Source organism: Eptatretus burgeri, chromosome 14 (assembly GCF_056783735.1).
Source record: "Eptatretus burgeri isolate ZD-2024b chromosome 14, Ebu_testis_v1, whole genome shotgun sequence".
NCBI classification, from domain to species: domain Eukaryota; kingdom Metazoa; phylum Chordata; class Myxini; order Myxiniformes; family Myxinidae; genus Eptatretus; species Eptatretus burgeri.
In genome coordinates this window covers 14,141,054-14,167,925 of record NC_140974.1, presented here as the reverse complement: position 1 = coordinate 14,167,925, position 26,872 = coordinate 14,141,054, and the positions used below count along the sequence as shown (strand labels likewise).

Below are 26,872 nucleotides of genomic sequence, written 5' to 3'. Positions count from 1 at the left end.
GACAGACGAAGCCGCGGTGATAGACTCGGAACACTGGCAGAAGGTTGGCAAAGGGAAAGACTTTGACACGATGTCCATGGCGTCGGTCACGGCTGTCACCACAAATGTCTCAAACAAACGGTGAGATAATTTGACGAACTCTCCAATCACATCATCGATGGAATTATTGAGTGATTACTATTCCTTGCTTCCATCGGTTGTTTTATCTGCAACAACCCTTTGCTTCACTGATCAATTTAATCAAAAGCCAGCATGATGCACTTCACCAAACATATTGCATGTCAACCTGCGAGTCTCAATAACGATGTAAAATGAGGTGAAATGCGTGAAAAAAAACAAAGGATCCTTTGTAACACGTTCTTTTTGTTGTTGTCGATGTGGTTGTTGTTGCTGTGTTTCTTCCATGTACTATTTTACATTTCTCTATTGTCTCGACAAGTATTACAATGAATAATTTTGTGTATTCTTTCCGTGTCCATCACGCTTTAATTTAAAGGCTTCCTGTCATTGTACCATTGGAACTGGAACCGTAACATTAAAGTTCCTAATTCCTGCTTCTTCCGCTTCCCTCCCAGAATGACAGGCTTTCAAAACAGCCATTTTTATGACGAAACAGAGACAAATCTTAGTTTCAAGTCATTCGATTATTAGCTTTCCAATGGAACTATTTCTATTGTCCTATGACAGCAGTAACCCTTTAAAATGAAGCATAATGGACACACGGACGGACACACACACACACACACTAATAATAATGTATTGTCATGATAATATTTACTTTATTTTCTCATCAATGATTTGACATGATATTGAACAGAATTTGATGTCTTTCTGATCTCACTCAGGGGGCCATTAAAATTGCATTACCTAGTCTGGGGGGGGGGAGGGTGGTGTGAGGGGCATTAAAATGAGAAAATTAAAATTCATAAAAGTAAGGTTGATAGAGAAGAAAGATGATAGAGAATTGTGGGGTCTTGTGGAGAAAAGAGGAAGATGTTTAAGAAAGGAAAGGAGCAAAGGAAGGGAAATGTATGAAACGTACCGATTGGTGGGAAAGGGGAGCTGGTGTGGATCAAAAATTCCCATATTTGCATACGTAATAACTAGACATGCCCGAATGTTACAAAGGGCCTTGGTGTTGATGCCTTAGTGAAGTGTGTTATAAACTGCTTTCTTGTATCGATTCTGCTTTAATTTCCTTTTATTGTACCGGTGATTATATATTAATCCCATCATTTTGATTTTGAAAATATTTTTGATTGGACATCCCCAGGTTTACTCTCCATCCTAGAGGTTTGAACCACCTACAAGATTTAAAAATAGCTCTGCAAAGCAGGCGTAACCCCTCAGCCCCTTGACGCAAACCAATTTCAAGATGGTGGCCATTTTCGAATGGAACCTTCCTCTACTCAACCCCAACACACCCAGCAAAAATGGATTTAATCGGACAAGACGTTCTCCTCGAAATTGACGGAAACCAATTTCAAGATGGCTACCGTGGCGGCCACAGTGAAAATCGCAGCATGCCCATTTTGGAAAGGAACCTTCCTCTACTCAACCCCATTATACCTCGCCAGAATAAAATCAATGTGTGAAGCCGTTCTCAAGTTATTGTCCGGAAACCAAATTCAAGATGGCTGCTCTAGCCGCCATATTGGATATCGGATTGCGCTGAATATCGAAAGGAACCTTCCTCTAAACACCCCCATTATATCACACAAAAATGAAATCAATAAGTCAAGCCGTTCTCAAGTTATTGTCTGGAAACCAAATTCAAGATGGCTGCCCTAGCCGCCATATTGGATATCGGATTGTGCTGTATATCGAAAGGAACCTTCCTCTAACCACCCCCATTATACCGCCATGAAAATAAAATCAATCTGTCAAGCCGTTCTCAAGTTATTGTCCAGAAACCAAATTCAAGATGGCTGCCATAGCCGCCATATTGGATATCGCATCGCACTGATTATCGAAAGGAACCTTCCTCTACTCAATCCCAACATACCCTGCAAAAATGGATTTAATCGGAGGTGTTCTCCTCGAAATCGACGGAAACCAAAAGTTGACTGACGCCCAGACGCCTGCCGGACAACGCCTATGACGACAATACCCCTTAGCCAATTCAGGCTGAGGGAGTAAAAACTGATTGAGGAATGAGAATTTATCGACGCTTATTTATACTGGGGGGGGGGGGTGTTGGGAGGGGTGGTGTCGTTTCTCAACCACAGAGGAGGGGAGAGAGGGGAATGGTGACCTTCTAAATACTCATTAAGGACAGAAGAGTTCACTAAATCTTTATTCGCACTTCATTTTTTTAATTTTAATTTTTATTATTGGTTTAGTGTGAAAAAACTTGCCTCATCAAGAACACCGATCACGTTTGATTTTGTGCTTAGCAGAATAAGTGTCTGTTCTTCTCCAACTGCATTGCTCCCATTGCACACAGTCCCTTAAAAGGACCAAAGGTGTGCTTTCTCCTCCATGACAACATGCCTGTGCAGCTCAGACCTGGTCTCCAGTGACTATTATCTGTATTATAATTTGAAGTGTCACCTGCTTGGCCTCTTGTTTCAACTGGTAGGAGGAATATGAGCAACTGACTGAGCAACCAAAACGAAGTCGTTGTAATCTGAAAACTTCTCCTTTACTGGCATAGACAGTTTGAAGGACAAATGGAGCAAGTGCACTGAATCCAAGGCACACCATTTTAAAAATCATAAAAAAACCTATCTTGCCAAAAGGTGACCACGTGTGACTTCTTTAAGGTCACACTGAGGTGAACAGAGCTGCTATCCACCAGGAGCGACTCCTTGAGGAATATCTGCCGACGAGAGATTCCGATGAGAATCGTTCTACAGAGTAACCATGAAAAATATGAGTTTGCCTCAAAACGTCACCAAATGACGTCATAATGTCTCAAGCTTGACATATCTAGAAAGCACTCATCGAGGTGTTCAATTTGAGGTACTACATGATATGGTTCCTAAAACTTGAAAATTTGACCTTGGGGTCAAATATGTTTGACCTGAGGCGCTAACCATGAAGGTCAAGGCCAATCGCCACCAAAAATTAATCAGCTGAGTGCCAGACCATGAACTATATTCCCATGAAGTTTGAAGACGATCTGATCAAAATTACTCAAAAAATAAAGGTTTCGTCGACTCCCCTGATTTGCGACAAAGTGACCTTGACCTTTGACCTTGACCTTCAAAATTTTATACGCTGAAAGGGACCTCTATAGGCCTCTGATATGCGAAGTTACAAAAATTTCCAATGATAACTGTGCTCTGCAGAATTTTTTATACGTGAATACAGACAAACAAACAAACAAAAAAAAAACATACAAGCTGACTTGCATATCTTGCAAAAACTTCGTTTTGGCAAGATAAAAACAAATGTTTGCTTGTCTTGGACTATTACAAGTAAGTGATGTACCTCATTGCTCGGATTTTTAAATACACTGAATATCGTATTGTAGTTTTACTTTCAAGGTACTTTTTGTTCTCATATTATCCTCATCTTCATGAAAATGTCGACCTAAAGTCTTGAATAGACGATTTGGTCAAATCACAACATTAGATGTCCATCTGGATAAAAAAATAAACATTTGATGAGCTGCCATTGTACTACTGATAAAATAGCCTTGAACTTTCACATACATTGAAATATCTGCTCGTTTGAGTGAACTTAAATCCGCTTCTTTATCTATTTTGTGACTGTGCAGATCAAAACCAGATGCTCGAATGGGTCCAACGGCAGGTCGTCCACAAGACTACCAGGTAGAGGTCTTGTGAGACGAGGCACCTGTGCCGCAATGTGTATGCACTTGAACAAAGGCTCGAGAGATATCACAAAATCTTTCGCTAAGATATGACCGAAGGATTTTTTCCCATTCGTTAACAAGTCTAAGTTGTTTTTGATTTTTGATTTTTCCAAGTTAAGAATGACAAACAAAATTAACAATAATTCCAAACAGGAAACGTACTGTTTTAGGGACATCATCAAAGGCGCAAACATCAGACACAAAAAACTCAGTTAGTGTGTTAAATAATGTGGTTTAAAACGTGCTACATCTACTGTACGGCGGTAAAGTTCCGAAAAAAAGTTTGTTTTGTTTTTATTTATACAGCCTTGAAAGCCTTCATTTTGGTTTAAATTGAATTCTACTCTTGAGCACTGAAGAGCACAAATCGCTTTCTTGGAACTTTCAAAAACCTTCTGTTTAGCAGTAATTGGACAAAATAGTTACACCATCTCATGCCCTGAGGGCAGAGTAACTAAGATTCAGCATTAATCCCATATCATGCCCTGAGGGCAGAGTAACTGAGATTCAGCATTCATGCAAGCTTTCATGAAGCCCTGAGTGTCATTCATGCTAGCCCTGAGGGCAGAGTAACTGAGGTTAATTTTCATGCCATATGCCCTGAGGGCAGAGTAACTGAGGTTAATTTTCATGCCATATGCCCTGAGGGCAGAGTAACTGAGTTTCAGCATTCATGCTATATGCCCTGAGGGCAGAGTACCTGTGACATTCAGCATTCATGCCATATCATGCCCTGAGGGCAGAGTAACAGATTCAGCGTTCATGCCATATGCCCTGAGGGCAGTAACTGTAAGATTCAGCATTCACGCCATATGCCCTGAGGGCAGTGTAACTGTGAGATTCAGCATTCAGGCAAATATGGCGGCACCTAGCGCTGTTTTTATTTTGCAAAACGCAAAGCAAGACCTTAAAAGACCCTTCCCATGTCCTTTTTCTCAAGACTGCTTGGGGCAAGGTGTTTTATGAACTATCCTAGTTAAAATTGAGATTCTGTGTATGAATGGGTGTAAAATATTTAAATAAATAAAGTGACACAGATCGTGTCATTGTCACTATAATTTGCATCTAACCTTCAAACACCATTGTCTCATTGTGATGTCCACAGCTAAGTGTCACAATAATTGAAGCACGCCAGCTTATTGGCCTCAATATGGACCCTGTGGTGTGCGTGGAAGTCGGAGAAGAGAAAAAGTTCACCAGCATGAAGGAATCCACAAATTGTCCATATTATAATGAGGTGAGGTGTCGTTGTTCATGCTCAGCCTAAGATCATTTCCCCCGCTGGAATGTTCTGCAATTTCACCACAGCCATAGGGGGGTTAGCCCTTCAATGCAGAACTGCATGGGGACTTCTCACCTACAATATTTGCCAAGTCGGACCCCTCAAATCTCTCCGGGTAAATCTCGGAGGACTTCAACAGCTTAATTTAGGGGGTCAGGGTTGGGGGGCATGGAGGGAAGGTGTGGAACTACATGAAAATTTTTTAGTTTAGATTCCAGGGAATGAGACTCGTTTAATCCCCCGCCCACCCCCAACAGATTATAATGCAATTCTCTTCCAAATCCTTACAATATTCGATGGCTTTTTTTGTCTTCATTTTGCGAGGAATTTTGCAACTTAAATAATTGTTACATTTCCATGAAATTCCATTGGAACCCCCTGTGAAATTGGAAATTGATTAAAGCTCGTTATTTTTCTTTCGACAGTACTTTGTGTTTGATTTCCACGTCTCGCCTGAAGTGCTGTTTGACAAGATGATCAAACTTTCGGTGAGTTGCAAACTTTCCTGCTTTCTTGCCGGTGTACGACTTGCCATAATGTAAGGACGTGGCGATGTCAGTGAAAGCATGTCCACGTCGTTCTTCAGATGCTTTTGACACGTTTTGAGGATGCCACTGATTTAGTTGGCGAGAGCAATCATCGGGGAGGGGGGTGGGGGGGGGACTGCCAGGATAGCTCGGAGGTCGTGCACTTGCTAACTAGTTACTTAGTCTGGGTTTGATTCCCAACCCGACTCTAAAATGTATTCCTGGTTCATCGCAAGTGTGTTATTGATCGGTGTGCTTCCTTTGGTTGGGATATTAATCCAGAGATCCATCTTGCCAGTGCTGGTTGCTGATGGACGTGAGAGATCCCATGGTGTCTTTTTTAACAGTAAGCAATTGTAATCAGCACCCAGAAAGAACAAATCATTCCTGCCAGGATTACGACTGGGACAGAAATGGCAAACCACACCGGGTGATGCTTGACATGGTCCTGCTCTGTTGGCGTGGGACATTCCATTAGACAAACCGCCGTGGACGGACGGACGGACACGTGCACGCACACGCACACGCACGCGCACAAACACACACACACACACACACACACACGACAATGTCAATTACATTGCGTTTTTCAGTTCATTGCTGCGTTGAAAGTGATCATGACCACACAGCCATCACAAGATATATGTCATCATGAATGCCAACCCACAAACCTAACCCTAAGTTGTCCCAAATAGTATATGCTGATGTGTTGTCATTTGGGGAATCGTCAAAATTTTTGGGTTAATTTTTGCCAACCTAATTTTTTAGTGACGATGGACCATAAATTTATCAAAAATTCAGGTTGGCATTTTTTTGGCCGCCATCTTTGATTACTGGCCGCCATCTTGAAATTTGCTGTATAAAAACACATTATTGCCCATATCTCGACCAATAATAGTTGGATTTTGATGATGTTGATTTCTAAATATGTATAATTACACACTGGCCACATTGAACTACAACTACATTACCTTAACCACTACATGATGTTGAGTCACCAATTTAAAAATTATATCACTTTTAGTCTGTTGTAAAGGTTGAATTCGCAATTTTTCCTTATATGAAGAAATTTAAAGTGCGAAAACAGTTATTCATCTGAATCAGTTTCTTCATCTGACATCCTGTTGGGTATTCATACAGCTCTCTGGATTGGCTTCACACTTGCACAATTCTGTGCACTCCAAATTGTTTTGCTTGCAAGAACAACGAGCATTACACAAACTTTTGCTGCAACCACACCTCACCAATTCTGTCACTGATTCAGGGGCTGGAGGCATTTTGGACAGAATTGGTTTCAGTTCACTGGTAGATTCTCGATACCATCCAAGCTTTGTTGGGTCAAGACGACAGGGCTTTGGAACAAGTACTTCCTGCCACACATGGCACTGTAGATGAGCTCGGCGAATGTTCCACCATGTTCTTCCATGTTATTCTTCACTGCGCAAGCTATCTGTGAAACACGCTGAAGTGTGTGCTGATATGACACTCCTGCACCAGCATGGGATACAGCATCAATAATCTTCTTACTCCGCGTGGCATGATAGCAATACAGGGACATGCCCAATGTCAGAGGAGTTTCAGTGCCACTGCGAAACACAGAGGAATCTGATTTGGGTTTGTATGTAACCTGTCTGTTTGATCTGTAAGCTTGCATCATCTGCTGTGATATGTTACTGCATGAATGTCTGATACTTTCAGACCGTACATTTGACTGGGCCGTGCTCTGTCCTTGAATTATCCAACCCAACAATATACTTAACTCTTCAGGAACAATAGTTTCACCAACCAAGGAACCTTTAAATTTCAAGCTATTATTCTGTTCTATTGTTCTCCGAATGATTTTTGCAGTAGTAAACATTGCTTGTACATCTTGTCTATCAGTTTTGTTTTCAGCATTATCTACAGCAGCCTCACGAGCCTCACTTGAGTGAATTAGTGATGGTTTAGTGCGGTCACATGGGCGTGTGAATTCCACATCATCGATATTCTTTTCAATAATTTCCTTCAGTGCAGCACGAGTGGTAGTTCTGTGTAATCTATACATCATCATCATATTGTCATAATCTTGTTGTACTTTATCAATGCCTATATATTCACCAGAGCTGAGTTTATCTGCAAGGCAACTGTAAAACCCAATTTCTGCAGCCAAGAAATTTACAGAATCATCTGAATCCTTTTAGTCTTTTTCTGCAACTGGTTGCTTGACCGGGTTTTATTTTTTCCACTGATTTGCCAGGCAGGTATTATGATACATCAAATCTCAAGAAAGTGGGTCCTTTGAATTTATCAGTTCACTGTAGTTCACCTTCCACTCATCATTGTTGCATTTTTGCACAATCACTGCCATTTTTTCACCAACATTTTGACTTTGACATCTGTGAAGAATATCTGTATTTTTACCCTGACAAAAGAAGGACTCAGCTTTATTGAACTTCCTTATTTGGGAACATGTGCATCGTACTGGAGCAGAGGAAGATCGTGTAGAGCTACAAGATCGAGGGCAACTTCTCTTTCGCTTTAGCTGGGTAGAGTCCTGTGTAGCGAGGGCTGTTTCATACCGCCTGCTAGATCTTCCAATGTCTGTGACGTTAGTAGTTTCTGCATAGCATTTTGCATGCCACTTCGCATGTTGGTCCTTTAGCTGTTATGCAGTTATTTCACCCAGACGGTAATGAATTCCAAGGAATTCCAGTTCACTTAAATCAGCCCTACGACGGACAGAATGCAGAAATTTTTCATATGATGAATATTTTGGGTGTTGTCTGAACAAATCACTGCTATGTTTTTGACATTTAATACACAGTTTATAGTTTGTATTGGTGCGTGGTCTTTTTGTAGGTGGCTCTCCCATCTTTCTTCAGGCTGTTGTAGCTATATTCTGAAAAAAGCAGAAACAAATATTTAACAAATATTAAACATGTGATAATAGGTATTTATGGGAAAATAGTCAAATTCGGTCATGATAACAGCTATGAAATATCAAAAAAGAACATAATAAAAATTTCATTATTTTGGCTGCTGCTATAAGCTAAAAAATGGCATTATTGACAATTTCCTTGTCAAGTTTTATATTTAGACCTTTATAAAGTATCACAAATGATTGCTAGCCCTCGAAAACATACATTTAGACACTAATATCTTGTAAATACCTCTATCAGAAGGAAAGATATGGTCAGAAATGTGTTTTTACCCAAGCGAATTTCAAGATGGCCGCCAATAATCCAAGATGGCGGCCAAAAAAATGCCAACCAGAATTTTTGATAAATTTATGGTCCATAGTCACTAAAAAATTAGGTTGGCAAAAATTAACCCAAAATTTTCACGATATTACACAACAGCATATACTAAAATTGCCGTCTGCTGCCCCTAGGTCATCCATTCTCGAAACATTCTCCGCAGTGGAACATTGGTCGGCATGTTTAAAATGGACGTGGGAACGGTGTACAGCCAACCAGGTGAGATGCACCAGTGCAAGATGAAGTCGTGATGTATGTTCTGTGTGCTGATGAGATAGCCTCACACACTGGAGGTATGCACACTCGCCTATAAGCTGTCTTTCTTGGGTTTAAATGTCGGCCCAACTATAAACTATCATCTTGGTGTTTTGCGGGTAGGGTGAGGCATCGATGTGTGTGCCGTCCCTCGGATAGACATTAAACTGGTTGTCCTGTCTGCCAGCTTGAGTTACTCCACCACCTAAGGTGGATGGAGTTTACGTTTTCACCCCTGTCTGTTTGTCTGTCTTTTTGTTTGGTTGTTACACCAGGTGGGTTGGCTTATTTAATCATCTGTGAGCAGGATAGCTCAAAACGTTGTGGACGGATTCGTACGAAATTTGGTGGACATGTTGGTTGAGTGTGTGTGTGAGAAGGAAGAACTGATTCGATTTTGGTGAAGATCCGGAACCAGATCCAGATAGGAGATTTAAAAAAAAAATTCAGTGATTCTTCACCATTGAGAGATGGGGCCAAAAATGAAATCCTGTAGAGCATGATATTTCAAAAAAGTTGGGGACAAGTTATGACAAAACTACATGGATGAGTTGGTTTGGTGACAAGAATAAGCTGGTTCGATTCTGGTTAAGGTCCGGATTCAGATCCAGCATGTCAGTGGGATACAAAACGTGAACTGTTCAGCCTGGTAGAGGTATGTGCTCTACCGAGTGCCATTCTAGCTTGTGGATGTAAAGATCCTATGGTGTGCTTTGTGAAGAGTCGGCGACCTATGGCCAGCCCCCTGAACAAATCACAAATTCATGCTCTAACCTGCAGGGGCACTGCATCAGCAGCACAGCTGTGCCCCCAGAAAATGACACTGCCCATAAGTTGCACATGAAAGGATAAGAAGAAGTAGATTACTGTCATCCTGTAAAGACTTTGTCTCTTGGTGGGTAAAACGTCAGCGCAGCTTCCCTTTCAAAAAAAACTCCTTTGATTTTTCACTGTATTTGATAGAAATGTGATTGGAATCTAATCGTGAAACCTCTGGTGGGGTGAAAGTCATGTAACTAATAAAAATGGTGATTACTTCATGTTGGCTTAGTGGTTAGGGTGATGGCTTGGGATCCTCGGGGTCATGAGTTCGAGCCCTGCTTGCCACTGAATTACTTAGTGGTTAGGGTGGTGGCTTGGGATCCTCGGGGTCATGAGTTCGAGCCCCGCTTTCCACTGAATTAACATCAGGGGGGTTGACTCAGCCTGTCATCCTTCCGAGGTCAGCGAAATGAGCACCAGTGTACTGGTAATTATCCCTGCAGGGTCGAAGGCAATTCCACAGTTTGTGATCAAACCATGTCTGGAGCATGTACTGCAGATGTTTTGACAATTCAAAATGGAGGTTCTTTTTGGTCTTCATGCATAAGCGAGGACGTTTTATTTGTTTATAGGAGCGAGGCTCATGGAAGAGCGAGGTGGAACTGACAGTGGGACAGACATCAAGGGAATGAATAAACAGGACAAGATCAGGAAAGAGAGGAGGGGCGGAAACACCGACATGAGCAATTGTAAGATGTTTGGATTAGGAAAGGGTGATGGGGGTAATAAATATCATGGGTCAGAATTGGGGATAATCTTGGTGTTGGATTCATGGTTAAGGTCGCTGGCTTAAGATCTTAGGGTCTTGACTCAACCTTTCATCCTTCCGAGGTCGGCAAAATGAGCACTGGCTTACTGGAAAGGGGGGGGGGGGGGGTGCTGCATTAGTGGCACAGCCATGATCCCAGCAATGATGCAACCAGTAGCCACTGGCTGCATCTTCGACACGAATAAATTGTGTGTGTGTGTGTGTGTGTGTGTGTGTGTGTGTGTGTGTGTGTGTGTGTGTGTGTGTGTGTGTGTGTGTGTGTGTGTGTGTGTGTGTGTGTCTTCTATAACTCCAAAGCCATGAAACCCAGCAGCCTGAAACTTTGCATGCATACTAAGAAAACGCCAAGGAAGTGTGAGAGTGAAAATTGTGTGTCTGGGTTAATTAAAACACCCCCTTTTGAAGATAATTAACAGCTTATTTAATTATATCCTTCATCTGGCGACCCTCAGACACCTCGTAAAATATGGGGTCTTAAGGCATTTCCTGGGTAACCTCGCTGGGGTCTGAAGCCGTCATGTGTTTTTGGCCTACTCAACCATGCTTTGACTTAGAACAGGGCGCAATGATTTCTTTGTAATAAAGTTTTTTTTTTCCACTTTCCTCACTCATATTCTCGAATGCCTGTTCATCATATCTGCGAATCACTGGATACATTGCAATGCTTAGAAACGCACGTAGATGCCAGCGTTCACGGCTTTATTTCATTTCCGCCCATGTCATAACCTCAAGAATCTCTTCAAACGAAGCTGAATTACAAAATTTAAGCTCCAGAACCAAACTCAGCAGCAGTTCCGACTCCTAAAAAAGTGTTCATTTGTCCAAGTCGGACATTGCTTGGGCGTTTCCGGGTGCATGGGTTTATCGGCGGCAATTGGTAATCTCTTGCCAAACCAGATATTCCTTTGGAGTGCTTGCTTGAGTGTTTAAGCCACTTACCCAGCACGTACAGTTCGTGTCACGATCAGGATGTACAGTCGACAGTTACTCCAAAGTAGAGGTACGTTTACAGCACACACGGACGTGGTACATATGGGTAGATTTGGATCTGAACGGACTCTCCGCGGGTGTGTGTACATGCCATGCCTGTTACGAGTGCCGTGGTGGCAAAGTTTCATCCCGTATCTTATGGAGGTTTTTTCAGGTTTTCCTTTGTCCTCGTGCCCATTTCTAAAGTGTTTGATTATCGGATTTGCTTTTCAAAGGTTTTATGTTTCTCTTTGTGAATTTCAAAGCAAAAATATGTTTGATAACGCCCGATTTCCAAGCCGAGCCAAAAAAATTTTCACCTGTCACACGCACCTGTTTATAAAGATTAATGTTTGTGACCATCTCCTTGAAACGTCTATATAAATGCAACGTTCATTTTTGGTGAAAGCTACTCAAGGTTTTTGGGTTTTATACAGTACGTACTGTAGTCGGTAATCAAACTGACACCAATCCCGAAAAATTGCCGTATTGGCAAAATGCGTGTGTGTGTGTGTGTGTGTGTGTGTGTGTGTGTGTGTGTGTGTGTGTGTGTGTGTGTGTGTGTGTGTGTGTGTGTGTGTGTGTGTGTGTGTGTGTGTGTGTGTGTGTGTGTGTGTGTGTGTGTGTGTGTGTGTGTGTGTGTGTTCATAAAGCATAACATATTCTCTCTCCTAACTCCCTGAACCCCACCTCTATATATATATATGTATATGTATATATATATATGTATATGTATATGTATATATATATATATGTATATGTATATGTATATATGTATATGTATATATATATATATATATATATATATATATATATATATATATATATATATATATATATATATATATATATGTTGTTGTTCGTCTTTCGGCTGCTCCCGTTAGGGGTCGCCACAGCGGATCATCCGTTATGATTCGCATACTGATTTGGCACAGGTTTTACGCCGGATGCCCTTCCTGACGCAACCCTGGTCGCCTCTTAAGGACACAGGGATAAGGATTGGGTTTCGCCATGATTCCAGGATGCCCTACACCCTCTCATAGCGAGGTCCAGCGCATAGCTCCCGTCCTCAAGCGATCCTCCAACCCAAGCCTCCGCGTAGCCGGATTACAGGTGCATGCCACTACACCCGGTATATATATATATATATATATATATATATATATATATATATATATATATATATATATATATATATATATATATATATATATATATATATATATATATATATCTCTCTCTCTCTCTCACTATCTCTCTTTCTCTCTCTCTCTCTCTCTCTCTCATGTCTGGACAGTGATTATCTCCATACGTGTCTGGACGGTGGTTATGTCCAGGAGGTGTTTGGCTTCGGACGTGTCTGGGTGGGGTTTGTCTCCTGATGTATCTGGGCGGTGTTTATGTCTGGACGGGAGTTTGTCTGCGTCGTTGTCTGAGCGGTATTTGTCTCCAGACAGCTTGGCTCTGGATGTGTCTGGGCAGTATTTGTCTCCAAACGTATCGGGGTGGTGTTTATGTCCAGATGGGAGTTTGTCTTTGTCAGTGTCCGAGTGATGTTTGTCTCCAGACAGCTTGGCTCTTGTCACGTCTGGGCGGTGTTTGTCTTCGAACATGTCTGGACTTTGTTGATGTCCGGAGAGGAGTTTGTTTCTGGCCATATCCGGGCGGTGTTTGTCTCCGGGCGGCTTGGCTCTGGATGCGTCTGGGCAGTATTTGTCTCCAAACGTATCGGGGCGGTGTTTATGTCCAGATGGGAGTTTGTCTCTGTCAGTGTCCAAGCGGTGTTTGTCTCCAGACAGCTTGGCTCTGGACACGTCTGGGCGGTGTTTGTCTCCGAACATGTCTGGGCTTTGTTGATGTCCGGAGAGGAGTTTGTCTCTGGCCATATCCGGGCGGTGTTTGTCTCCAGACAGCTTCGCTCTGGACGCGTCTGGGAGGTGTTTGTCTCCATGCTGTGTTTCTAGTATGACCGGTAAAAAATGGATTTCAGACATTATTTTGTTTCCATCTTCACTGTTATTCTATGCAGAATCATTTTGATGAGACAGTATGAATCATAATTTTGTGCTCCACCACATGCCTGCCTTCCCTTCCCCCACCCCTCCTTGCTCCCCCACCCCTCCTTACTCCCCTTCCCCTCTCTCACTCTTCCACCCTCTCCCCCCTCTCTCTCCCCCCCTCCCCGCTCTCTCTTTTTTGCTCCCTCTCAGTATTCCCGTCAGCGAAGCGATGGGTGGTATTTGCTTATATGAAATAATAAAATAATTGGGCATGACAATAAATTGTGGTGCACTGCATGCTTTGAAGCCCCAGAGGGAAAAGTGAGAAAGAACCACCTCTGGAAGATGGTCGTGGCACTCTACAATGTATATTTATACAGAGAGAATTGGGGTCCTCCCTCCACCCTGAATCCCTGAGACTGAATGTTCTTCCCCAAAAACCTTTCTGGGCACAGCCCAAGTACAACCACCAGTTTTCAACTCATTCCCTCCAACAGTTTCGGAGTGCATCGTAGTCCAAGAAACAATCCCAAAGAAACAAACAAACACACCAACTGAGACTTCTCCAGTTATAGTATGATGATCAGTTGATTTCGAAACACAAAGACAAACATTGAAAAACTTTTGCTGACATTCCTCATTTGCGATTGTCAATCTTACTTTAAACATGCTGAATGTTTTTCCACGGGCTTTTTGTTTTTAATCCTGTTGTGCCTGTTCACCTTTTTGTTCCATTTCTACAAAATAAGAGTGTCAGGTTTGCTCGAGTTATTGTGGGTTGAAAAGACTGCGACAAGGAATGGGTAAGTACAAGATGGTGGTGCACCAACTGCTTGAAGCCTTGGAGGGAAGCATGCGATTGATCCTTGTCCGTAAGGCCGTTCCACAAAGGGGAGAAAATAGTTGAGATGTGCAGAAAACGTGGATTTTTTTTTGGAGTTTAAACAGGAGTGGTGGGTTCACTGGAAGAACTCGTGCATCCAGGAGGAGTTGGGGAGGGTCGGAGGTCTGCGAGTGGAGAGGGAGTCAGACCAGAGGAGTTGTTTAAAAAAAAAAACTCAAACAGAGGTCACTGACCTGTCCACAATGTGGGAGCACCAAGCTTTGTGCTTCGACCTCATTGCGGGAGATTCCAATTATTCCCTTCTTCAAAATAATACATTCCGCAACACATTGTACTGCAAGTGCTTCAACTACTCTTATTGACAATCCCTTCAGAAGCACCTGTCATATACATCTCCTACATGTGGAGCTTTGTAGTTACGGATGTCATGTTAACAAAGGAACTTTCTAAGACCGGCTGTTTCACAATTTTTGAGGCTCGGTGGAGGAAGCCAATCATTGGAATGAAATTTTCAAAGAATGGCAGGAGCCAAAACCGTCACGGCTCAGGTTTGACATTTCAGACAAAGACGTGTCCTTCATCTCAAAGTTTGACAAACAAGTTCTTCTGCTCATAATATAAATTCTTATGGTCGTGTTTGGCCTCGCAGCATAAGTGGCCAAAAATCCATATACCTTCACCGTAGGCAATACGAAGCTGCCTAAAATCGGATAAAAGTCTCGTCAATGTTTTATTCCATTGATGACGTCGAAAGAGTTTAGGCGCAAGTACAGAAATGATGGGATAATATGACGAAAATAAACTACACACTTAAAAGTCCAAGATATGAATCATTCGTTCGCCAAAGCGCTTGAGGATTTGTTTATGACGTGAGTATGAGAACGACAAAAAATAGCATTTTAAAAAGGACACTGAGGAATACATGGTACGAGCGGAATGATGGCGATGGCTGAGAAAAGGACCTCCGGTTTTAATTAACTGCAAATGCAGCTGGGGCGGTGGATTTTAACAGGATGCACCTTGAACGTAAATAATGACTCACCAAAGCCCAGCCAGGTGTGATGCATAATTATATCATTGAGCGAATTTTCACAGCTCTCAAAACCATTTCTGCAGCAGCTACTTCCTGAGTTTGGATGAGGCACTTGTGATGTTTGCAGATATATATATATATATATATATATATATATATATATATATATATATATATATATATATATATATATATTTTTCTATACATTTATTTAAAGGCACATTGAGATGTCTGCGATTTTATTCACTCATTTTCTGAACTCAAACTTCTCTTTGGCCGTCAAATGCAAGCGAAAGCGGCCTTTTGTTAGGATATACAGCTAATCCTGGGCCATGTACCGGTACTTATTACAATTTCATGGGTTTTTTGCTGCACATGCATTGTCCATACAGTGTATCCTTTTGTTACCCCCATCACCGAAGGTGGGGTGGAGGTTATGTTTTCACCTGTTGGGTCGCCGAAATAGGTGACCCTTATTGTCAGTAATTCTGTGTGTTTGTTTGGATGTTTGTTCGTTTGTCATCAGCATAATTGGTAATAAACGTGGGCGGATTTTGACCAAACTTGGGTGGTAGGTACATCTTATGACCTCATGCTTTGGAAATTGTGACGGTTGCTTGGGACGCTTTGGTTCTCGAGCAACAACCGAAAAACCTTCAAAATCGGTTCCTTTCACGCGAAATCAATTCCGAAAACCATTATCCCACGTAGGATTATGAAATTTGGCACGAATGATCTACAGGTGATGCTCTATCAAATGTATTCTGGTTTTTGTGATATATCGAATACTTTACCCGCAGCGCCCCCTACAATTAGGGTATGCATGAAAATTGGCGAAAATTGAAGGCCCCCTCGCGACCAGGTGAGTGCATCGATACGAATGAAACTTTGCAGGTTCATGGTACTCAATGAGTTCTACAACTTTGCTTCAGGACATATTGACCAATTTCGCTGAGGTCAGGAGTCAAAGGTCAATTAGTGCAAAAATCGATAATGTGCGAGAGCTGGAGGTGCCTTCGCGCCAAATGCTACTCCTCCTCGGGTTATGGTCGGATAGTCATGAAAATTCACACTAATCGTCTGGAATACATTGTGCACAAACGGTCGAGCCGGATTTTCGATTTCGATCTTTGTTCACCCACAGCACCCCCTCGAACTTTGGGGATTTCCGATTTCAAACCGCATTTTAAGTACTTTTCATTCAAATGGATACCGAGTAGTTATCAGGAGATGGAACTGAATGAGATTTGATATGCATAATCTTAAGGTGATTCCCTATCCGCCTATAACATCCATTTTGCTCTATATCTTATAGTTTCCATGCTCGGTGATCCATCGCTGCCTTCCGGCTTGTCTGTCTGTCTGTCTGTCTGTGAGCAAAATATCTCAAAAAGTTAAGGACAGATTCAGACGAAATGTGTTGGACAGGTTGGGTGTGTGACAAGGATGAAATGATTATATTTTGGTGAAGATCCAGATCCGCATCCGATAATTTTTTACATTTAGGTGAACATCCGGATCTGAAAATTTCTTTGTGATTCTTCGCCGTTGAATGATTGGGCCAAAAACGATATGAAACACGATATCTCAAAAAGTTCTGGATGGATTTGTATGACACTTGGTGGACAGGGTTGGTGTGTGATGAGGACAAATTGATTCAATTTTGGTGAGGATCCAGATTTGGATACGATATTTATTTATTTATTTTCCAAGTCATTCTTCACCATTGAGAGATGGGGCCAAAAATGATATCTTATCAGGGTATTTCAAAACGTTATGGATGAATGATGACAAAACTTGGTGGATGATGTTGGTGACGAGAATAAGTTAAATAGATCTCGATTCAAGCCCGGATGCGGAAATGGCCTATCGGTGGCCTTCTGAACATAAACAGTTCAGCCTGGTGGAGGTATGCGCTCCACCGAGTGGCGTTCTAGTTATTACAATGTTTGTACAATTTCACGTCAATGTTATACTGTAGCTACAATTCAATTATATCACAAGAAAGGATGACAGCCATTGCAAATTTCCTTATCTTATCCTCAGAACATCAGTTTTTCCACAAGTGGGCTGTGCTCCTGGACCCTGATGACATTACTTCAGGGGTCAAGGGTTACCTTAAGTGTGACGTCGCTGTTGTTGGGAAAGGCGATACCTTTAAAACTCTGCACAAGGCCAAAGACACTGAGGAAGAAGACGTTGAGAGGTACCTGTTGATGTTATACGTATCAAAACTGATGATTAAACAGACCTATGGAAGATAAAGTGTTTTATAATGCAATGAATTTTCTTCATTGTTTGTGGCTGGACCGACAGTAATCTACTCTTACCGGAGGGCGTGCCAAGTGAACGGCAGTGGGCCCGCTTCTATGTAAGGATCTACCGCGCCGAGGGCCTTCCCCGTATGAACACCAGCCTTATGGCCAATGTGAAGAAAGCCTTCACGGGCGATGACAAAGACCTCGTGGATCCCTACGTGGCTGTTTCATTTGCCGGACAAAAGGTGTGAAACGGAAGCGTTTTGATGGCGGTGTTTGTGAGTCATTCTCCGAATGTGACATTTTCTTCAACTTGACTTCCTTTTCCTTTTGCTCAGGGAAAGACATCGGTCCAGAAAGGAAGCTGTGAACCCACTTGGAATGAGCAGATCATTTTCACCGAGATGTTTCCTCCACTCTTCCGCCGCATTAAGATCCAGATCAGAGACAGTGACAAAGTCAACGATGTAGCCATTGGTACACACTTCCTGAACCTCAGGAAGATATCTAATGAGGGTGACAAAGGTAATGTGGTAAAAATCTAGCCGAAAGAATGTTATGACTGTTTTGATCCCACAAGGCCACCAGCTGAAGCACATAAATATATCGTTCCGGTTTTGAGCTTCAACAAACATCCCTTCAGTGATGTCACTGACAAAATTTATCAGGTTCAAGTTCACATGGTATCATCTCAGTTTGTGACCAATTGATAAATTTGGGTTCACTTACACAAACATTTAATGACTAGTTTGAGATTGATGTGCAACATATACCAGCAGCAAACTACTCTAGTATACTACATCCATGTACCAAATGAAGATTGAAAGTGGGATTTCTGTTTTTACTGATCATCTTCAGTCACATTGTTCCGGAAACTGTTGCTGACCGCAAGTTTCATTCCACAGGTTTTTTGCCCACCTTTGGCCCAGCGTGGGTGAACATGTACGGTTCGACAAGGAATTATACGATCATGGATGAACATCAAGAACTTAACGAGGGGCTTGGGGAGGGCATCTCGTTCCGTGCCCGTATACTGATCAGCTTGGCCATGGAATTCCTCGATACGTCTTCCCCCGATGTTCCCTGTTCCACCGACATCCAAGTGGAACAGATTCCCAGCATCTCTGATGTAAGTATCGATGTCTCTAATGTCAGCTATTGTGAAAGTGGCCGGAAGTGCTGGTGGTGGAATTCTTTCCAGTACATAGTGTAGTGGCCTGTTTTTTTTAATATATTTGTGATAAATCCCATGATATTTTACCAAAAATATGAGATACCATTTGGCCCTCTTGCCTGTCCTATAAGTGCTAAGATCATCTCATTAGCATTTTTCAGTGGGCAGTGTGACCAAGTGGTGCTTATCTCCTCTGCACAGATATAGTCCTGATGAGAATTTCGAATTTAGCCAGGGTACCAGCAGTGGTACCTTTAACATCTGCAAGCAACTGCTGGCAGATGAGACATGAGACTTTAAGGTCATAAAAAACCATTTTCACACGCCTGCATTTGCTACGCATAATAATGTAGTCCATTTATTTTTGCTTTACTTTGTTTATGATGTATTTATGATGATAATTTTCTGCGATTGCAGCGATAAGAAAGCTGTAATTGTACCTTCAATCAAAAATTATATCTTTTTCCCCATTTAGCACTAAATATCAACCTTTTGAAACATTATTATTTCAAATTGCTTTCAAAACTAGAACGACACTCGGAAGAGCACATATACCTCCGCTAAGCTGGACATTTCACGTTTTGTAGCCCACTGACCGGCTGGATTTGCGACCTTAACCAAAATCCCATCGGCTAGTTCTTGTCAACTACCCAACTTGTCCACCAAGTTTGTCATAATCCGACCACAACGTTTTGAAATATCGTGCTTTCTATCGTTTTTTTTTTGGCACTATCTCTCAATTGTGAAGAATCACTAAAAAGTCTCGGACCCGGATCCAGATCTGGATCTTCACCAAAATGAAATCAATTCGTTCTTGTAACATACCAAACCTGTCCACCAAGTTTTGTCCGAATCTGTCGACACCGTTTTGAGACATCGTGCAAAAATTTCGTTTTTGCCCGATCTCACAATGGTGAAGAATCACTTTAAAAAAGATAACATTTTTAAAATCTGGATCCAGATCATGACAAAAATCAAATCAATGCGTCCTTGTCAGACACTCAACCAGTGCATCAGAGGTAACATCAGAAGAATGTATGGCCTGGCCAGCAGGTTTGTGAAAGACTTGGGCAGAAAACTTTCCTCGACCGAGAGTGGGGGAAAAATAAGATTGGGGGGAGGGGGGGTATTAACAGTAGTAGTAGTAGTAGTAGTAGTAGTAGTAGTAGTAGTAGTAGTAGTAGTAGTAGTAGTAGTCGTAGTAGTTGTAGTACTAGTCATAGTCATACATTATTTTCATGCAAATATTGCTTAATCTCTTTACAAATGCCTTTCCAACACTTCAAAATAAGTGGTGTATCATTTCGTGATCTTGCATGAGCATCTGGTATCCATCGACAAATCAGGAGCACATGAGCAATTACTCAGAAGTCAAAGAACCCACAGAGTCAAAGTACTGTCACATTTTGATATTCTGGGAAGAAACTATAACACATTCTTCTTCAACAAACTCGCAGACATACCTCAAGACATAATGCAGGAGATATATTGATTCATGCTTGGGATGTTTGTGAGCGGCATCAGTTGAACTTGGGAGATTTTCAGTAGTTTGTTGGTCTCTTTTTGATAAAAAAAACAAGACACTTGGCCTTGTTACCGAAACCTTTAGCCTCTCTTCACAACAACTGCAGGGAATATTAAAGGCAACATATTACCAATTTAAATTCATTACTATTCCAGGAATGTTTCATGAAAGTGAAAGTACACAGCTTGATTATCGTTATGAAATAACCAAGATCTGGTTCATTCGTATCGTATATTTCAGGTAGACAATGATGCCAGACCAGAACTGACGAGACACCCTGCCAGTTGTACCGACAGTTCGCCGGATTCGGTCTTGTTGGCAACCTCGGATGTTATATCCGAGTCCTGAGTGATTTAAACTATAACTCATTGGCTCTTCCATCCCAAAACCTGGGTTTAAATCCTCTTCATTTGATGACTCAAACACTCATATATATTTATTCCACACACAATTTGCTTGCATGGAATTTACCTGCATGAGCCTTTTTGAAACTGGAAAAAGAAAACAATAATATTTTATGAATGACTTGCAAATATGAATTACAACAATCAATCTCCTCTCTTCACCCCCCCCCCCTTTCTTCTTCCCAGCAATCCACAGGAAGAATGGACGAATTCATATTATTTGGCACATTCTTAGAGGCCACGATGGTTGATCGCAGAATGGGTGATAAACCCATCAGTTTTGAAGTTACTATTGGTATGTCATTACCATGCAACCACGGTTATCGTCATTACTGTTACGTGACATCATTACCGCTACCGAGGCTTTCGCATTCACTTTCACCATCGCTGTTGCATTAACTTTCACCTTCATGCCAAAATCTTCACAGATATGTTACCACGTAAACGTACAACACAATACATGACCCGCACGTTCACCATTCCCTTTGCCCTTCTTCTTCTTCTTCTGATTTGTCTTCTTCCTCTTTTACCCTATGCACCAAATGGCAGTGGGTGGCATCATTTGCTGGGGATGCTGCTGATGCAGTGCTGCTTGTAGGTTAGAGCAAGAATTTTGAATTTAGCGAGGATGCAGGTGATAGCCCGCATACCCTTTGCCCTCATCTGGGTGAAATGTCTTTCACTTAAACCCTCATGAGCTTGAGGACAATCACATGGCGAAGCCATTGCCTCAAACAGAACTAAATAAAAACTTATATCAGATTCAGTAGTACCCTCATCTTATGGAAGTAAACCACAACTTAAAGCATCACCATTGCCATGATCTTTCCTGGGAAAACCACATTTCAAAGCTGGTCTCCAAAGCCAGTCACCGACTGGGCCCTCCATCGTGCAAAATCTTTCCTTGGCACACCTGTGCTCCTGATCACATTCAAAGCTTTTGTCCACAGCCTGATAGAGTACTGCTCTCTCCTCTGGGCTGGTACTCCTGCCTCTCACCTTTCTTGGCTTCACCCTGTGGAAACCAAGGCATTTAGGATCATTGGTATCTCCCGTGATGAGTCTGAGTCTTTGGGTCTCTCACTCTCTAACCACAGGCAGGTCGGTGGTCTGTCTGTCTTCTACCGTCTCCTCTCTGGCCACACCCCCCCCACCCCCCACTTTTGCTCTGTCTGTGATATGTCCCCACCATATTTCCACAGGGTGCTCCAAGGGTTTTACCCTTCTGGTAAAACTTCCAAAATCAAGAATCACTGCTCACCTTCACTCTTTCATTCCTCTTTTTCCCACCTCTGGAACAAACTCCCACACTCTCTTCAATCAGTCTTCCCTCCAGGTCTTCAAAACAGCTGTTCACCACCATCTCTTATCTTACCGCATCCAAAACCACAATCTTTTCTACCCCTGTTAATCCACCCCAAACTCAACTCCTTCAAATTCCCTGCTTTCCTTCCTGAAAGCCCCTGTGATGTCCATCTTGCATTCCCCATATTGCCTGCCCCATCCCTCTCCCTTACACAGATCTCCTAATGTCTCTGTTCCCCACTTGTTTTGTCCTTTCCACTCCTGCCCCTCTTGTCTCATGCCCCCCTTGCTGTGCGTTGTGTGTTCGCTCTCATATGAGCCTCGACAAGGTGTACAAAAAAAACAAAAACTTAAGTGCACAAAATACCTCATTTAAATCATTATGTTCATTAAAATCGATATGTAGATTAAAATTTGTTCATGATAACCAGTTTGAAGGTAAGACCATCTCTGTACCCCAAGTCTAGAGTGCCCCAAGGCAGTGTTCTGGGCCTCGTCAGGTTCCTGATCTTCATCAGTGATCTCTCTGACTCTGGAAAAATCTTCTTTATCGATTTGCTAATGACTCCACCCTGTGCCGTGACATCCTTCATCATTCAGATCGACAGCCTCTTCCCTCTCTTCAGACCTTAAAATATATCATAAGCTGGTCAAACACTTGGAATGTGTCTTTCAATCTTTACAAATCTCACATTCTCACAATCTCTCTCCAAGAGGACCCTATGGCAAACCCTCCTATCTACTTTCTTCACAATCCTCTTGAAGTTCAGTTACCAAAATCTTTGGACCTTTCTATCTGCCATGATCTTTCTTGGCGACACCACATATCTCAGTTGACATCCAAAGGCAGTCCTCCTCCATCATGCAAAGTTCTTCATTGGTACACCTGAACTCTTGTCTACATTCAAGGACTTCTTCCGCAGCTTCATGGAGTACTGCTCTCCCCTGTGGGCTGGCACCCCAAGCTCACACCCAGCTTGATGCTCTGGAAACCAAGGCCGTAAAAATCAACGGAATCTCTGCCGATGAAGCTGAGTCTGTGGGCTTATCATTTTCACATCCCAGACAGATCACAAGTCTCTGTCTTTTTCCGCCTCCTTCTGGTCTTGCACCATCTTCCCTTTCTGCACTTTATCCACTCCCCCTCCCTCCAAGTTTCTCCGGGATGCACACAGTCTGCCAGTCACTGACTTCTGACGAAACTCCCAAAATCTAGAGTCACTGCTCACCTCCACTCATTTGTTCCTCGATCTACCCGCCTGTGGAACCAACTTCCAAATTCTCTTCAATGTCATTCTTCCCTCCAAGCTTTCAAGACGCCTGTTCACCACCATTTCAGGTCATACCCTATCCGCAACCATGATCCTTTCTACCCCCATTAACTGTCCCAAATACCACCTCATTCCAAGTTTCAAGGTTATCCTTCCATTTCTGTGATTGAGAGTTTACAGCTGTGTCCATCTTGTTTACCCCTGTGTCCTCCCCTCGCCATCATTCTTCCCCATGTCCCTTATTTGTCCAGGTCTCCCTCTATTTTATCCTTCAACCCTGCTGTTGGTGTGTTCCACCCTTCTTCTTCCCTTTCACCTGTTCCTTTTGTTCTGTTACATCCGGATTCATTCTGTATTATACGTAGCCCCTCCACGAGCCTCGACACTATAAGAAGTGAAGAAATCAAAAACACTTTGGAGAACATAAGTGATTATGAGCAATTGAAATGTCAATTCCTTTGCAAATCTTCCATGCCATGGACTTGTGTGCCATCCCTGAACAGGTAATTGTGGAAGTCTGATCGATGGAACAGATAAGATTGATCCTGGGAAGAAAAAGACCGGAGACGATGAAGAGGTGGAACTGCTTTTGCACTGCCAAGATGAGGAAAACTTCGATTCTGAACTCGGCACGATGTCCACAACACCGTCTCGTAAACCAGTCATCACAGACAGGTGTGGAGGTAGTCTGGAGTACACGCTAATAATAATCCAAACTCAAATTCCATTCAATTTGACATCAACCCAACATGTAATGCAATAGGTCTTATGTCATTATCAGTAATCAATATTGATCTGTTTTCATATGCCATATCGAAATACTGTCCTGTACAATGATATTGTAAGCTGTCGAAATAAATTGTGTTTTTTTGACAACCTTTTCAGGTTATTTGAATAATAACAGAGGAAAGAACACAAATGTTGAGTGAATAGAGTTGTACCAGCACACAATATGCGTCAGAAGAAAGCATTTGATTGATGTTTGTATGTTTGGAATGAGCGATCTTTGAAAATGAGTTTAACGAAAAAGCTTTATGTTATTCCACAACACTCGGCAGAGGGCCCATGTTGAGTGAATATTTTAGGAACACATCAGCATTACATTTCACTTCCAGCCATGAAATAAAAGATGCTGTTAATGCTTATCCGCAGTTTGCAGTTTCCTGTCTAATTCCCTCATCATCATCATCCTCCTCCTCCTCCTCCTCCTCCTCCTCCTCCTCTTGCATCAGGAACTATTTCCATCTGCCATATTACGAGGAGAAGCCGTGCATCCACATCAAAAGCAACTGGCAAGACCAGCGCTGGAGGCTTTATAACTCAAATATAATGGAGTGCATCGCAGATAAGTTGGTAAGGCTCGTAGAGGAATTTGTAAATATATCATATGCAGGACAAATACATTAGGAGACAAGAATGCACTTCAACGTTGGTTACAGAGACATTTGTAGGCAATGGACAAACGCCTATGGAATCTGAACTGAGGTTCCCCACATCATGAGCCAGGGATTCAGATGAAAACTCCACAGGCTAACCCGTATTGATGATTCATTTAATGTCAAAACTCATCCCATTCTATCCATCCATCGAGATGATTGGGTCAATTCATGCATTGCCCCTCCCTCTAATGTATGTGTCACTTACTCTTCCTACCTTCTACTGTATTATTTTCCTTTGAAAAATAATATGCTTTCATTTGAATTTGTAATTTTTTTCGAGTATATTTTTCTATCTCTATATCCATATTCGTTAGAAACAATAAAAAAAATTGCACTTTATTTCCCTTGATGTCATGATGTTTTCAGAAATATTGGGTAGTCGATCTAGTCGAAAAAAAAAAAATCTCAAAAAAAAATTGTTTGAGTTTTTTTTTTTTCTACCCTTATTATCAGTATTTCCGTCGATATGTTTGTCTGTCTGTCTGTCTGTCTGTCCCTCTGTCTGTCTGTCCCTCTGTTCGGTCCAGTGCTCCGTTAATACAATGGCGATTTCAATGAAACTTGGTTGGTAGGTTCATACCATGACCTAGTTGTGTGCATATGAGAACCGTTGCTATGGACACCACCGTTGCCGAGCAATGGGACTTTGAAATTTTTGAAAAATCATTAAAAAAAAAATTATTTTTTCAAAAATCGGGCCACGAGCGACTGTGGGCAGTACATTCAGCCATGTTGTCAAAAATTTCCAGCCGGATCCTATGAAAACTGTAGGAGAAGATAGACTTTGAATGAACCCTGGTCGAAAACAATAAAAAAAACGAAGTTCGTTATCTCTCAGAGACTATGAGTCAGATACACATGAAACTGGTATGGTAGGTTCATTATATGTCCTAGTTATGTGTGAGAAAGAACCGTTGCTATGGACCCCTCCATTGCCGAGCAATGGCCAAAAAACCTCTAAATGTGGGGGTATTTTAACGAAAAAACAATCTGCAGCATGAACCCTTAAAGCCAGAATCATGAATTTTCTTGTGCTTAATCCTCAGGTCATTCCCCATCGAACGGGCCCATCGCATCAGGTTCTATTGGGTAGTCGACTACCCATGTCCGCCTACCGGCTTGTTTGTCTGTCTGTCTGTCCCTCTGTTCGGTCCAGTGTCCCTCTGTTCGGTCCCCACTAGTGGGGCAACTAAGCTAAATATAGCATAACAATTGTGCATTTTGTGAGGAAAGCACCAAATTTGGTACGCTAGTAGCCTATCATATTATGAACAGATTTGGATAATGGGCCATCTCAAATTCAGCCGTTGATGGCTGTGGCAGCCATTTTCCACTGCCATCAAAAATTTTGAGATGGCCCAAGATCCAAATCTGTTCATAATATGATAGGCTACTAGTGTGCCAAATTTGGTGCTTTCCTCACAAAATGCACAATTGTTATGCTAAGTTGCCCCACTACTGGACAGGTCGTCTCTCCGACACAGGATACCAGCAAGCTGGCACTCATTTTGCTGACCTCAGAAGGATGACAGGCCGAGTTAACCCCACCTGGTATTAATTCCACAGCCGAATGGGATTTAAACTCAGGATCCTTGGATCCCAAGCCCACTACCCTAACCATTAAACTAACTCAGGACCCTCGGATCCACAAGCCACCACCCTAACCACAAAGCCAACACCAGGTTATAATCAGTAGCCACTAAGCAAACACCAGGTTATAAAACAAACAAGCATACACACTTTCCCGACCACATGGATCATCAGCTGGGCACTTCTTCCTCGAGGTTTTGATTCTTTCAGCCCAAATTTCTCCAAAACGACAGATCCACAACCTTGATCATGGATCCACATCTAAGATTATCTGCATCAGTAGATCCACAACCTCTGTTGCCTCAGGCAGTCAACCAAATAGTTTTCACAAATACATAAGAAACAT

At 42.1% G+C, this 26,872-nt stretch overlaps 1 protein-coding gene across 1 annotated transcript in view; it reads left to right on the top strand.

Annotated features, from left to right (window-relative positions):
• The window catches only part of LOC147012691 (otoferlin-like), a 163,649-nt gene that overhangs the window by 41,747 nt on the left and 95,030 nt on the right, over nucleotides 1–26,872 (top strand). The window contains exons 8-19 of the mRNA XM_085853778.1: nucleotides 6–120; nucleotides 3,725–3,779; nucleotides 4,929–5,060; nucleotides 5,531–5,593; nucleotides 9,003–9,087; nucleotides 17,607–17,766; nucleotides 17,877–18,063; nucleotides 18,157–18,343; nucleotides 18,724–18,947; nucleotides 21,108–21,216; nucleotides 24,001–24,172; nucleotides 24,730–24,850. Coding sequence (XP_085709904.1) covers nucleotides 6–120; nucleotides 3,725–3,779; nucleotides 4,929–5,060; nucleotides 5,531–5,593; nucleotides 9,003–9,087; nucleotides 17,607–17,766; nucleotides 17,877–18,063; nucleotides 18,157–18,343; nucleotides 18,724–18,947; nucleotides 21,108–21,216; nucleotides 24,001–24,172; nucleotides 24,730–24,850 — 1,610 coding nt within the window. The remainder of the gene's footprint in view (nucleotides 1–5; nucleotides 121–3,724; nucleotides 3,780–4,928; nucleotides 5,061–5,530; nucleotides 5,594–9,002; nucleotides 9,088–17,606; nucleotides 17,767–17,876; nucleotides 18,064–18,156; nucleotides 18,344–18,723; nucleotides 18,948–21,107; nucleotides 21,217–24,000; nucleotides 24,173–24,729; nucleotides 24,851–26,872) is intronic.